Source organism: Dermacentor albipictus, chromosome 1 (assembly GCF_038994185.2).
Source record: "Dermacentor albipictus isolate Rhodes 1998 colony chromosome 1, USDA_Dalb.pri_finalv2, whole genome shotgun sequence".
Classification (NCBI taxonomy): domain Eukaryota; kingdom Metazoa; phylum Arthropoda; class Arachnida; order Ixodida; family Ixodidae; genus Dermacentor; species Dermacentor albipictus.
The window spans coordinates 505,806,949-505,822,559 of record NC_091821.1 but is presented as its reverse complement, the minus strand read 5'-3'; the positions used below and the strand labels follow the sequence as shown (position 1 = coordinate 505,822,559).

Sequence of the window (15,611 nt, the reverse complement as noted above, 5' to 3'; positions counted from 1 at the left end):
GGGCAGTTAGCAAACTTTGGCCAGTCAAAGTGGTGGAGAAGCTGTGCCGATTGTGGCCGAACTGTGCTGAGAGGGTGCCTTTGCACCATCCTGCGTGAAAACGGCATCTTAGCGGGAAATTGTGCCAAGCCTGTGCCAAAGCAAGCATACGAGAGAAATGCTCCTTCTGTCGATGCTTTGCATATATAGAAACTGAAATCAAATCCAACAGCATGCTGTCATCATCATCATAGAGGCTTGTTGGAGTCATGCGGTTAATCATTCCCGCATTTTTCTCTGACAGACATACAATGTAGTGCTGCTGCGCCATCTTGCTGGCGCTTTTTATTTTGGTGTTCATCGAACCCGAGTAGCGCCGCGGAGTTTGCCGAAGGAGGATATCACATTTTAGGATTAAAGGTTAACTTTTTCAATGTTTATGGGTTTATGGGTTTTGTAAGAGCCGCTGTGATTATAATTGCATGTGGTGCGTAGTTGAGAACGGTATTAGTGAGCATGTGTCGGCTTCTGCATATCTGAGTTAGTGAATAGATAATGATTAATAATTGTACCACCAGTTTTACTGTTCGCATATATATGGGCCAGGTTGTTAATTTTGGCATTATGCACATGGTGCCAAAATTAACAAAGCGTGATCACATGGGGGCCATTGAGAAAGAAAATAGAAAAACCGTGCAGGTATTCGTCGCTGGCCTTACTGCATTCTGCAGTCATGTTTACATTTTGTATGTATTCTTGAACTTATTTCCCATGACCATACCTTGCGACTGATTTTCGCAATGTCATTTCGTACATGCGACTCAGCTGTTGGTGCACCCCGAAGCTTGTGACCCGTCGGGGTATACTTTACTATAGTTCTGGTGTTTCACTACTAAGCTCGAAATCGCGGCTTCGCTTGCAGCTGCGGCGGCCGCATATTGATGAGGGAGAGATGCAAGAACGCTTTCAATGTGCAAATCTCAAAGGTTCAAAAATAAAATTTGTTTGCACAACTTCTACATTGTGCCATCCTTTAGTGAATCAAATGAGAGAAAACGAGAACCTTATATGCCGTTGATTGGTTTTGATGGGTGCAGATTTATGAGGACTGCGGTCGAATGTGGTACACAGCGAGAGCCTCCACTTTGGTGGGTGCCCCCACATTCGTTGGCACAAAACTCAAGTTTGAATTGCTGCACTAAGTCGGCGAAATAGCGTTGCTGATGCAAGCGCAAAACGCTCTTTACGTCTCGTGCATGCACAGTGACGCTGATGCTATTTTTTTGTTCAAAAGCTCCCTAACGTGCATGGCATGGCACAAGTGTATTGCACTAAGTCATGTTCAGTGGAGGCGTGCATACTCGATTGGTCTTGCGGTGAGCCTTTGCCCACAAGCTGTGGCTGTCGCACTGTGTTGCATCCTCGGTTAATAAACCAGCATTTGTTGACAATCTTTCTCTTGAGCCTTCTCCGCGCCGTTTCGGCGGAGTCGCTGAACCCGGCCACAGCGACCTTTATGCATTGTGGTGCGAAGGAGCGTCGCGTCCTTTCGTAACCTCGTTCGCAAGATAAGCCTCGCGCAACCCATCTCCACAATATATATACAAATTGTCGTGGTATATGATAAGCATACATGCATTTGACCCTCGCCAAAAGTGCTTGCTGCTGCGCCAAATCGGCTTTTTGCCTGTGCCAACACTTCCGCCGAAAGGTGAAACGGCTGTTCCACCACTGTACTCATTGTTGCTCTGTGGCACAGGAGGGGTAAGTGGGGAAGTGTGTGGGAAACTTGATGATGACAGTGAAAGACTACCCACATTTCACCAGTGTGTGGTTTATGTAACGTGTAGATAGGGCAAAAGTGAGCCGTCTAGTTTAAAGGGACCATAAAGAGCCATACTAAGTCAGTTTGGACTAATAAAGCATTCTTTGAAAAGGATATGCTGGTTAACTTCACCATAATAGGTTGATTATTGGATAGGAAAATGAAGGTCAAAGTGTTCCATATTTTGAATTTCCTGCTGAAATCTGAGCGCCGGTATGTAAGTGACATTATGGATTACAAAGTATATTCTCATATTTGAGCCATTGTGGCTCCATATAAAAGTTGTTTAAACTTGCTGTGTTCAGTCTTTGGATCTTTTAGAATGCAATGTGCTGGTCCATTTTCATTAACCGGTAAAAGATTAACTTAGCCGGAGCAGATCATTCACGACACCATGGCGAGCTGGTGCGGCAACTCCGAGGCAGCGCCGTCTTTCGTTTTTGTCTCCTTTCTGGCTCATCGAGCTTCTTCACGTTTTTGGCATTGTATTCGAAGGATAGTTCACTGTTGATAGAGCTGAAATAGTTTTCTCCTTATGTGGACACCAGTCTTGCCTGGTGAATGTTTATGGTCAGTGCTCGATTAAATCATGATTTTTTTTCCCCTTTGTAATGATTTTTCTTTGTCTTTATTTTTATGTGGTGTGTACTTGACATATTGGATATTGCACTAGCCTGTGTGATTGTGTAATTAATGGCAAATCATTTCTTGTAGGAATTTGTACAGGTCGTCTCTCCGGTCAAAAAGAAACAAGTGCTGACTGAGCATCAGAAGGAAGTCCGTAAAGAACGGAGGTAAATGGATGCACGTTGACCCCGAGCATGCAGTTTCTCTTGTGTCAAGAACGGTGGACAGATAAGCGGTTCTTGGATAGTGTTCTGAAGCACAATTTCAATCCCCAAAGGGGTCACCCTGGCCATGTCAGCTGTGTTTCAATGGAACATAAGTGCAAGAATACTCGTGTACTTCGATTTAGGTGCACGTTAAAGAGCCCCAGGTGTCCAAAATTAATTCAGAGTTCTTCATTATGGCGAGCCTCATGATCAGATTGCAGTTCTGGCACATAGAACCACAGAATTTAAATAACGTTTATCGAGGCTAGTTGGAGCCACGTGTGCTCATTCGTGGAAAACTTGGCAATTGACTTGCACTCTTCGTGCATCTTAGTGTGGTTCAGTAGTGGTTGCTGGAAAATATTCATAGGTTTGCTACAGCACTACACACCACCAATTATGCTGGGAAGATGAAATTATTGTCAGTGTCCTCAATATGGATAGAGCATCTCTATTGCAAAAACCAGCGTTTTCCAGTGCCTTCCAGTATGAAACCAGCGTGTTTTTTGACACTGGATCACACAGGGGATGCTGGCACTCGCTGGGAGTCGCTGGGACCCCAGTGAGAAGTGCTGGGTCACACTGAGTGGTACACTGGTCTCACTGCCATGACACTTGGGCGCACTGGCGGGTGATGCACACGCGCTGGTTCTCGCTGCAGTTTGCTGGCTTGCACTGGAAACTGCGTTGGTTGCGTTTGTGCCACACCGGTTCCATTATGCAAGGAGTACAGGCACTGCTGAATATTAAATGCCTTATACAATTTCTTCACTAGATATTAGCCTCTTGTCCTAAATAATGCTACATATATGTTGGGGTCATAAAAGTCTATTTCGTGTCGCAGCTTGGAATAAAGTTGTGTGAGCTGCTCTGCTTATGCATGCATGTTTGACACTGAAGATCACTTTCGTTTTTTGCATTTTCCTTTTGACTGGGCGAATAGCTACATTCCTGAATGAAACCACACAAACGCAGAGGACGCCTTGTTCTTTAGTAGTTTGTACGTAACTGATGTGTGCGAGTTGTCGCCGTTGTCGCTGTGTTGTCAAGTCGAGACGAAACCCAGAAGTCAAGAAACCCTGCTACAATTGTCAACAAAATCTTCTTCCAAGAAATGGGAGATTACAACATCATGTCCCCACACATCACATGGTTCCCAGCCCACATGGCCAACGTTCCCGGATGTCCTGACTGTGATCCGAACGAGCAAGAACACCAACTGGTGCGAGAACTCGCATTCCGCTTCTGCAGTCCGCTCCCTCACTTCGACCCAGCCTGGAGGGACCTAAACAAGAAAAACCTGCTCCTGCCATACCACGAAATTGCTTCAAGTTATAGGTTAGGACGAAGAATTTTTGCTCCTCCTAACCCAAAGCTCAAAAAAGCACTCACCATCACTTACAGACAGTTGCAGACTAGAACATACATTACACCAACGACACTAAGCAGGATCAATCCAGACCTTTCTACTGAATGCCCACACTGCGGCCACGAATGCAACAACTTCGAACACATGCTCTGGCTGTGCCCTGCCAACGTGGGCACGGACTTTCCTGACCAGTCCTCCAGGGACTCAGCGCTCACAAGCACAAAGCTCATCGCTCAGCTCAAGGCTGTCCAGAGGGCCCGAGCTGTCGCCGAAGGACTCTGTCTACAGGCCCCAACCTGGGTGGAGCCGCCGGATTGATTGAATTCTTTCTCCTCAGGACCTTAATAAAGTTCGCACTCACTCACTCACTTACTTTAGAGGATCCCCCAGTTTGAAGCCTACCGCTGATTGATATGTTACGCAGGAAGACTCAGACGACATGCTGTATACAAGTATATTTACAAGGAAATATGCCGTAAGCAACAGCCTGCGCTAGCCTCTAATCGCCGTTGTCGTCTTCACACTGCTCGCCTCTTCGTGATCGCAAATACTGTTCCGTAGCACTACCCCCGGCGGCACAAGCCCCGTCCCGGAGCGACTAAAGGCCAGACTCGGAAGCAGTGTAGTAGGCCTTGAGCCTACTAACATGTACGACATCACTAGATGCCAGAGTAGAAGACGAGGTTGAGCTTACATGAGCAATTTCGTACGTCACAGGCGTCGCCTGGTGCAGCACGTGGTAGGGCCCTGTTTATCGCTAAAGTAGCTTGTCTGAAAGTCCGACGTGACGAGAGTGTGACAACAGGAGCACGAACGCACTAGGCGAAAACTGTGCGTCACGGTGGCGGGCGTTGTACTGACACTGCTGAGTGATTTGCGAGGCCATCAGTCGAGTACGGGCAAGCTGGCGTGTATGGTCAGCTAGGGCAATGGCTTCGCGCGCATACTCTTTTGTTGAGATCGCAGCAGTAGGAAGTGCTTTGTCAAGGGGCAAGGTCGGTTCGCGACCGTACAGTAGATAAAATGGAGAAAATCTGGCGGTGTCGTGGTGAGAAGAATTATACGCAAATGTGACGTAACGAAGGGTAATGTCCCAGTCGTGGTGGTCCTTGGAAATGCACTTGGACAGCACACCGGTAAGAGTATGGTTTAACCACTCTGTCAGGCCATTGGTTGAGGATGATATGAGGTAGTCGGCTTGTGTTGAATGGAACAGAAACGCACAATGTTGGCGATAACTTTCGAGAGGAAATTACGACCACAATCAGTAAGCAGCTGTCGCGGGGCGCCATGAAGCAAGATAATGTCACGCAAGAGAAAGTCCGCGACGTCAGTGGCGCAACTGGTAGGGAGAGCCCGCGTGATAGCGTATCGGGTGGCATAATCAGTTGCAACGGCTATCCATTTGTTCCCAGAGGATGACGTGGGAAAGGTACTGAGGTCTAATCCAACACGAACGAACGGTTCCACAGGGACGGTGATCGGCTGGAGATGACTGGCAGGTAGCACCTGAGGTGTTTTCCGACGCTGGCAGGTATCACAGGCAGCAACATAGCGTCGAACGGAGCGAGCGAGACCAGGCCAATAGAAGCAGCGGCGGACGCGGTCGTACGTGCGGGTTACCCCAAGATGTCCTGCAGTGGGTGCGTCGTGCATCTCAAAGAGCGCAGTCTGTCGTAGATGTTTTGGCACGACAAGAAGATCAGAGCTGTCGGGGAGGAAGTTCTTTTGGTACAGAATGCCGCCCTGGAGGACATATCGGCGAACGGATGCGTCGGTAGGTGTAGAGCGCAGACGCTCGATGAGTGCTCGCAACGATAGGTCTTGGTACTGCTCATCGGCGAGACACAGAGAAAATGCCGTTAGCGGTACTTCTGTTGGGGTCGTCAGGCTCGTCGACCAGGTAGCGAGACAGGCAGTCAGCGTCCTTGTGTAGTCGGCCAGATTTGTAGATGACAGAATAAGAATATTCTTGGAGGCGTAAGGCCCAGGGACCAAGTCTTCCTGTAGGATCTTTGAGTGAGCATAACCAGCAAAGCGCTTTATAGTCTGTGTCAATGGAAAAGGGTCGGCCATATTAGTATGGGCGGAATTCCTCAACCACCCAAACTAGGGCCAGACACTCACGCTCAGTGATGGAATAGTTACGCTCCGTGGGTGAGAGGAGCCCGCTGGCGTAAGCGATAACACGGTCTTGGCCGCGCTGGCGTTGTGCCAGTACTGCGCGAATTCCGTGACCGCTGGCATCCGTACGGACTTCGGTAGACACAGAAGGATCGAAATGGGCCAGAACGGGAGGCGTTGTGAGAAGGTCGATTTGATGCGCGAATGCAGAGGCCTCGTTATCGCCCCACTGGAAAGGGGCGTCTTTTTTTCAAAAGCTCGGTTAGTGGTCGTGCTATGGCGGCGAAATTTCTCACGAAACAGCGGAAGTACGAACAAAGGCCGATGAAGCTGCGCACATCCTTGACACACTTCGGAACAGGGAAGTGCGCAACAGCATGGATCTTGCCTGGGTCTGGTTGCACTCAGTTCGCGTCAACGAGATGTCCAAGGACGGTAATCTGGCGATGGCCGAATTGGCACTTCGATGCGTTGAGTTGCAGACCGGCTCGACAAAAAACGTCCAGGACTGCTGAGAGACGCTCGAGGTGCGCAGCGAACGTTTGGAAGAATACTGTAACGTCGTCCAAGTAGCACAAGCACGTGGACCATTTGAAACCGTGAAGAAGGAAGTCCATCATGCTTTCAAAAGTGGCAGGAGCGTTACATAGACCGAATGGCATCACTTTGAATTGATAAAGAATGCCGGGTGTTACAAAAGCAGTCTTCTCGTGGTCGAGATCGTCCACAGCAATCTGCCAGTAGCCGGAGTGAAGGTCAATAGAGAAGAAATGGCAAGCACCGTGGAGGCAGTCAAGGGCGTCATCAATCCGAGGTAGGGGATACACGTCCTTTTTGGTAACCCTGTTAAGGTGCCGATAATCCACGCAAAACTGCCATGAGCCACCATTCTTCTTTACCTGTACAACAGGTGATGCCCATGGACTACATGACGGTTCACTAATGTTCTTGGCAAGCATTTTGCGAACTTCTGCGTGAATAACTTGACACTCAGCTGGTGACACTCGATACGGGCGGCGATGAATAGGAGAGGCATCGCCGGTATTAATGCGATGTTTAGCAGCTGTAGTTTGGGCCAAAAGACGATCGTTAAAGTAAAAAATATAGTGGTAAAAAAACGGAATGCGGTAGAGCTCACGAGCGTGCTCAAACGGCATGTTGGGCACAATAATTTTCTGTAAGTTGGCGATGGTACGAGTTGCTGACTGCCATGGCAGAGGAGGATCGGCTGAATTGTTGTCTACTGCAATAGATGCTACTGAGTGATCCTCGAATGAGCAAAGCTGGGCCAGAGACCTCCTGCGTGGCAGCATTTGTGTCATCAAGCCAAAATTGACCACTGGCAGGCAGACGCAGTTCGCCGTAATAGATGAAACTGTATGAGGTACGGTGATCCTGTGTGTAAGGAGGACGTCTTGCATAGGAACCGCGATGTAGAAACCGTCGGGCAGAAACCACTGGCAGGCAGACGCAATTCGCTGTAATAGATAAAACTGTATGAGGTACGGTGATCCCGTGTGTAAGGAAGACGTCTTGCATAGGAGTCGTGATGTAGAAACCGTCGGGGACTGTGGGGAATGACACTAAGTCAACATAAGTCAGTGCCGAAGGTGGCAAGCGAACGAAGTCGACGGAACCGAGGCGACTGGGGTGTAGTTTAGTGGGATCCAGAACAGGCAGGTAAAGGAGGTGAGTACTGGCGTAACAATTGATGAGAGCAGAATGTGATTAGAGGAAGTCTAAGCCGAGGATGATGTCGTGGGGACAGTGGGCGATGACTGTAAATATAGCGCGATAGTGGAGCGATCGGCGAAGGAGACGTGGGCGGCACACATACCAATTGCGGGGGCTGTTCCGCCATCGGCGACACGGACAACAGGCGTCGTGGTGGGCGTGATTATTTTCTTCAGCCGGTTACGAAGGTCAGCGCTCATTACCGACAAATGCGCCCCAGTGTCTGTAAGAGCAGACACAGAAACACCACTGACTTGCACGTCAAGAAGATTCAAATGAGTGGGCAAGTCAGTAGAGGATTTGGCAGCATAGGCAGCAATGCAGCATCACCTTGAGGCGCCGCATGGTCTAGTTTTCCGGCTGGGAGTCGAAGGGAGGGAGTCGAAGGGAGTCGGCGAATAGGAGCGACGGGGCTGGAGAGAGCGAGATTGGCGTCGTTGGGGCGAAGGCGAACAAGAACAGGGGCGGTTCGGCGCAGGAGTATCAGTGGCGGCATTATCGGAGCGTGCAGCATAGGGATGAGAAGGGCCACCTGGCGGGCGAGAGTAGGCAGTTTAAGTAGACCAGGTCGGGGAACTCCAGCGACTGCGACAGTGCCGAGAAATGTGCCCGATTCGATGGCAGTGAAAACAAATGGGCTTGTCGTCAGTAGTGCGTCATTCAGATGGGTTGCGAATGCGCGGTGGGTAAGAAGATGCTGGGCGGGGTGGAATCAAAGAAGCCGGGTGAGTATCAGGGCGATGGGCCGAGCAGATGATGTGAAGACCCATGTTTTCAAACTCCTGCGGACAACTGCCTGGATTAGGGAAACCGTGACTGCAGGCGCATTGGTGGGGCTGGAGTCGAAGGCAGCCAGATAAGCGGCCTCGATCTCACGCCGGACGATCCTGGTAACATTGCAACTGTTGTTGGAACGAGGAGCGTCGGCACATTAAGATGTCACTGGGGTGTTGGGCAGACGGGCAAACTGCTGGTGGATAGGTCGGCTTTTAGCGAGTTCCAGGCGGCGGCGCTCTTTTATAACTGCACTCACCGTCACCACGTTGTTGAAATCAAGCAAGTTGAAGGCATCATCGGCAATTCCTTTGAGGATGTGGGAAACCTTGTCTGACTCAGTCATGTGTACGTCAACTTTGCGGCACAGAGCCAAGACGTCCTGAATGTACGTGACATAGGGCTCTGTTGACGTCTGCATACGGCCGGAAAGCGCCTTCTGCGCGGCAAGTTGGTGACCGTAGGGGTTGCCGAACAAGTCTTGGAGCTTTTGCTTAAGCGAATCCCAACTGGTGAGCTCATCTTCGTGCATCTGAAACCAAACTTGAGGTGTGCTACCAGTGTAAAAGACTACCTTGGCGAGCATGATAGTAGGGTCCCACCGGTTATTGCGGCTGACGTCTTAGTACAGGCTGATCCAGTCCTCGACGTCTTCCCCATCTTTGCCCGAGAATAGGCCAGGATCACAGGGAGCGGGGAGAATGATGTAGGTTGTCGAAGTGGCAGTAGGTGTCGGAGCCGGCGGAGTCGAGTTGTCGTCGCCGGGAGCCATAAAGGAAGGTTCGGCATACCGTCCACTGCACAGCTCCGTGACAAGGTACAGGGTATGTCCATCTCCTCCAGATATGTTACGTAGGAAGACGCAGACGACAAGCTATATACAAGTATATTTACAAGGAAATATGTCACACTTGGCCAAGAGGCAACAGCCCGCGCTAGCCTCTAATCGTCGTCGTCTTCACACTGCTCGTCTCTTTGTGATCGCAAATACTGTTCCGTAGAAATATTATCGCACTGATAACAAGGCTTAGGTAATTGGTGCACTTCCACTTGCCCAGTGTACTAAAACATAATAGATAAAAGGTTCTGAGGCTCAAATACACACATTTTTGCATTCGCCATGTACCAGCGCCCAGATCGGTCCCTTCCACCGAAGCTTAGGCCTAGTGTATCTAGTGAGTCCGTCTACACACTACCAGCCCATCTGGGCTTAGGAGTCAACAAATCTAACAAGGATAAATTGCTCCATATTTCAGCTTTCGCATTGGTATTCTTAAACTATTTTTTGTGGCTATGGTGTCAACACAAGAAGCAATAAGCGCCGATGTGACACATAAACATATGTGCATTGGCTATCGCTGAAGGCTTCCAGCACTAGCCTACGCTTCTCTGATGAAGATGTGTGACTAGACAGAAGCATTGATTGAAATGCATCATTAAACTAAGAAAAATTTTGCATATGCCTTGCAAGAAGAACAAGAAATGGCTATCAAAATCAGCAGTAACAGCCCATACAGCGTCCTTGGTTCGTGGTTCATTTAGGACTTTTTTCGTAGTTACAATACCGATCGCAAACAAAAATCAGTGTTGTGGCACTTTCAAGCATACTACTGAATACGGATGACAGCTTGTTCTTTCTGATACAGGCGTAAGTTTTAGTTGCTGGGCGAGAGCACATCTGCCATGTCTGTGCGAGAAGCGCCTGCGAAACTAAAACTGCGCCTATGCTCTGTTCCATACATAGCAGTCAACCCTGTGGAGGCTAGAGAGACTTCTCTTGGTGGCTTCGCTCGCATTTGGGTATGGTTCTATGTTTTTTGACCGCAATTGTGTGCAACTGTTTCTTAATGTAGGCTCAGCATTGAATGAAGCAAGTTTTAATCCTTAGAAACAAACACACTGTGGTATACGGCTGCTAATGTGTTTTGGATCATTTTTATCTTTGTTGTTCTTTTGGGGTTTTTTATTTGCAGCCCATCGCGAGGAGCCTCCCGTGCATGCTCGCACGAGCGAACGCTGTCGGCGCGCAGCGAAGCGTGGACAAAATGTGTGCAGTGATCACTTTTCTTCATCGAACTTGTTGCGTAGCTTCCACACTATTGATTGCTGTGTATAGAATGGAGTATAGGCCTTGACATGGCAAATTATTGCCACTTTGCTATGTGTTTGCCTGGCGTTGTGGTAAGGCACCGGGCTTGGGATCTGTAGGTCAGATGATTGAATCCTGGTTGTAACGTTTTATTTTTTTTACTTCCTTTCTCGTTTTTTTATTGCACTAAAATTCTCTCTGTTGCTTTCTGTATTTTAAAACATATATACGGATGCCAGGCACCGCACATTTCACGCTCTAGAGCTACTTTTCGCACCGGTACCCAGTTCCTCCCATTATGCAGCGACTGCCCACTGCTCCAGCATCCAGCGCGCGACACTGGGCCCCATAATCCAGCATGCACTGGGCACTGGATACTGGGTTTTGCAATAGGGGTGGATGGTTGCGTGTCAAAGTGTTGCGATTCCCTCACTGCAAGTTCCTGACCTGTGCATTTTAGCCCTCAGGGCAGTTATGAGTCATCCTGTTAGAGCTTCATGGAGCAATAACTGGTTCTTTTCTAACCGCAGTGGGTATCCACATAATGCAATACATGTGCATCACATTTAGGTGAAAGTGTTTATTATAATTTGAAGCCGTGATAGTATGCATAGTATGCATAGTATGCATCGGGCTTGTTTTGCAGTGAGGCGATAATTGGCTGATCAAAGGACCCTGGTTGCTTAAATTGACGGTACACTTGTCTGCCCCACCAACACCCTCAGATGGGGCATTCGGTGGGCCCTAGGTCATGCAACATGTGCGTTGTCTTGTGCACAGGTCCTTGCCAGCCTTGTACAGCAACCTGTCCCAGAGCGGCCTAGACAGCCAGGATTCCGAGACTCCACAGGATTCCGAAACTACACAGGATTCTGAGACTCCACAGGAGTCCGAGACTCCACAGGAGTCCGAGACTCCACAGGAGTCCGAGACTCCACAGGAGTCCGAGACTCCACAGGAGTCCGAGACTCCACAGGAGTCCGAGGAGAAGGACGATGAGCCTTCCACCAGTGCAGAGGTCAGGGCTCCTGAAATTTTATTTCTTTAATAGACGTGTGGATGTCCTGAGAGCTGACAGTTCCCGCCACAACGGGGTAACGTCGTGAAATTCAACTTCCAAGCGGGAGAAACTTTCAGGGCATTCCTTATGATGCTTACTCTTATAAAGAACATACGTGTTTTGTTGTTGTTGATTTTTTATTTATGGGAATATGGAAATATGGGATTTATGGGAAGAAATTGGCCAAATTTGGCATACAGGTGTGATTTGTTATGCTGATATCATAACTGAAGTTAGCTTTGTGCTATCTATTATAGTTTTCGAGTTGAAACAATTGACAGCCTCTAATGGTGATCCCCAAATTAATTAATTAGTTAATTACACCTAAGTTCACCAAGATTCTCACGTCCGCATGTTCACAAAGGCTGATTCTGTGCAATAAAGCTATTGGTTTATTTTCTAATTGCCAAAATGAGCAGAAAAATATTTTTTCAGCTTTCCTCTGCATATTGTCTTACTAACAACTTTTGCAAAAAAAAAAACATTAAAATTTTTTTTGATGTGGTGCAGTTAGAAATGGACAGCTTTATTGCACTCATCAATGTTTCAGGATCTAAGTGCAAAAGACAGAATGCTTTTGTCTTCATTCGTTGTAAAATGCCACGGGGATGACTGAAAGCAACTGCACAAGAAATGAAAGTTGAGAAAACGGAGCTCGAAGTTTCATTTGTTGTAAACATTTAAATCTTTATTTTGAGCACGTAAAACCCATCTGGGATGAAGTCCTTTGCCTGTGGGGACACATTTGCTGTACATTTTGAAGTTTCTTGCGTTCTTGCAGCAGTTTCGTGCACCTTGCCTTTTTTGGTCATCGTGCATCCATCCGTCATGCAGAGTCAGGTGACAGTGCACTCAAAACGTCGGCTCTTGTCTCTCGTTGTGTAACCTTGTTATTAGTGGAGTTGGAGCTGAAATCTGCAGTTGAATATCTACCGCGAAAACTTCTGCTCCGCCGATGTCGCGTTGCTGTCACGACCACACGCGGACATAACGACACCATCGCTCGCGGTCGCGCCTTCATATCACTTGCGGACGCGCCTTCACCGTCGCTCGCGGTTGTGCCTTCATTATCGCTCACGATCATGTAGGTGTTCTGTGGTCGCGTCGTCAGCAGTGCACGCGGGCGCGCTTTCCCAGTCACCGACATGGACCGGTTGTGCCTCGTCAACAAGCTCTGCGGCATCCGCTTCTACGAATAGTTTTCTCCCTCTTTTCTACACCTTTTGTGGTCTTCCATACACGTGGGCCGTTCGGAACTTCATTTATTTGGGGCTCATCGCATAAAATGTGCATAAGCTGCCACGATCGTCAATCACATTGATAGGAACGCACAGCTCACTGCTGTGCAAATGCGCGCTAGAGAGGTTCGTCAGCAATTAAAATCTACAACAGCGAATAGGAGTGCCCCCTGTGCCCCACGTGACTGCTACGCCCAATCGCAATTCCACGTTTTCCTTATTTTCGCTTGCGTTTGCTGGTTTATTTTTCGGTGGAGAAATGCGTCACTTTAGCTATCTTGAGCTCCGATCTCTCCTCTTTATGATGATACCAAGATGGCGGTGCTGCGTCAATGGATAGCCCGGTGATTCGCGGTGCGACGGGGCCTTTCGAAGCATGATTTTTTCGCAATTTTTTATGACAGCACTCTACGAAAGTGCTGCTTTCTCGATTTCTACCACATATTTTGTTATAATATTTTACTATGAGGTAAATAAAGGTCCGTGGATCGCAAGAAAAAAAAAGGAAATAGAAAATTTTGACAATTTGACCACTTCAATTGCCGCGGCCCCCTTTAAAGATGCACTCAAATATCATTATAATGAGGTTGAAGGAGAAGCTGAAATTACTTCATGATATATCCATTATATCCATTATTGCTATTAACTACAATATATGCCCAATGGGGTGCACAATTGTAAACATGCAAATAAGAAACTGGCTTTACAGCCTGCTGAACCGCTACACGGCAATACATGTGATGAAATTTGAACAAAACAAGAAAAGAATCGTCGGCGTGTGCAACACACGACCCCTTGGCACCTGACGTGACAACCTTTAATAGTGACTTCCTGTTCTGTTGTGATGGTCTTTCGCGTCTGCTTTCCACTTGGCTCGTCGCAGTTGAGCAGCATGTGGCAGACAACACAGCGCTCCACTGTGTGATCTAGAAGGCAACAGAACTCAACCACGCCAGCATGGCTAGGCTGGCTCGTAGCCTCCGAGACTGCACCGATGAAAATGTGATCTCGGATGTCGTGCCTAGCTGGCAGCTAGGCATGGCCACGCTGCGTGGTGTGACTCGTGCAGGCTTGCGCATGACCCCCGAGGTTGCGCCGGGGAGATCTCGGAGGTTATGCCCAGCTGTGCCTGCCTGCACAAAGTGATTAATCTTTCGCATGGCCATGCGTTGCAGCACAGCATAGCGACGGCGCAGCTTGCACAGCCAGGCATGCGCAAGAGAGGTCACTGGAAAAGTGCAACCATGAGGCATTGTTTGTACGTAGGTTCACAGCTCCGTGCAGTGGTGAGAAAGACTGGCGTTGCTCGACAGCGTATTCGACACGGGGGTTTTTAAGTGCCACGGTGAACGAGTACCAAACCCTCTGGAAAGCAATGTACTTGACGCGCAACAGCGGGGTATTTTTTGGTTTTTGAGATGAATGTAGTTCTTTAGGTCCATCAGTAGGACAATGTCACTTCGTTAAAATCGCATTTGACATACCTAGATCACTATGGGGATTTCAAGGGGAATTTCATGTACTTCATTGTATCCATTATTTCTTTATATCCCATTTCATTATAACAAGTTTCAAGTGTATTATACAAATTTGCAGTGTATTGTGGGGTAAGCTTTCTAGTAGGGATGTGCAAGTACTAGGTAGTAGGTAGGTAGGTAACAACTATTGAATCGAACTAAAGAAAAGAAACCTAGTTATATTGAATATCAGAATTTTTTTACGAAATTTAATGCTTACAAATTTTGGGCAAGAAAACGCAGTGCTGCACATGCTTGGGAGTCTCCCAGCGTTGCATAACAAGAATGTGTGATCGAGCTATCAGTAACTTTGTTATATAGAAATCAAGATACACAGTATGGTCCATTCTTATTGAAAGGAACACCAAATTAGTTAGTCAGCACTGATTATAGCTCAGTTCTAGCATGTAAAGGTCTGATTCTTTTTTTTTTTATGAATACAATTTTTGTTAAACAGAATCACGTCCTTTTAGCTCTCTGAAATTGATGAACTAGTGATGTTCTGAGATGGGGGAGGTCAAACGTGTTACGATCTTTTACCGTCTGAGCAGCCAGAACGAGTCCTGTGAGTAAATGCTGATGATGCGCTTGACTGACTGGCTCTTCTTCGTTACAAGGTTAAGAAATTAATGAAGGAAACTGCTTTTAAGTGAATTTTTGTCTACAGTGATTTGAAATCAACCGCTTTTTGCATCATAAGGTGCACACACATGCAGAAGGAAGTGGCAGCACGAGACGGTGCCAGCATTGATATGTCACTACAGTGAAACCTGGATATAACGAAATTGAAAAAAGTTCAAAATTTTTCTTTATATCTAGGTTTTCGTTACACACAGTTTCGGGTTGAGGCTGGTAAGGATCTTGCCAAAATGAAATAAAAATGCGACAGATAACAATTGAAGTGAACTCGCCATTCAACGAATTTATTTACTAGAGAAAAATTGCGTAATTTTCGCTTGCTGTTTTTGCCCGATAGAAGCCACTACTCGGAGCTCCAAGAAAACTAAGGCATCCAGGGCTGTTTCATCGTCCTCCGAGCCGACGAAACGGCGCAGAACGTCCATCGCGT

General features: G+C 47.7%; 1 protein-coding gene across 3 annotated transcripts in view; it reads left to right on the top strand.

Moving 5' to 3' along the window:
• Positions 1 to 15,611, top strand: part of LOC135907566 (telomere-associated protein RIF1-like) — a 307,714-nt gene that overhangs the window by 217,472 nt on the left and 74,631 nt on the right. For all 3 annotated transcript variants that reach the window (XR_010566054.1, XM_065439245.1, XM_065439243.1), the window contains exons 24-25: positions 2,519 to 2,598; positions 11,508 to 11,745. Coding sequence is in view for 2 of the 3 variants with exons in the window: in XM_065439245.1 (XP_065295317.1) it covers positions 2,519 to 2,598; positions 11,508 to 11,745 (318 nt within the window). In the remaining variant the exon portion in view is untranslated. The remainder of the gene's footprint in view (positions 1 to 2,518; positions 2,599 to 11,507; positions 11,746 to 15,611) is intronic.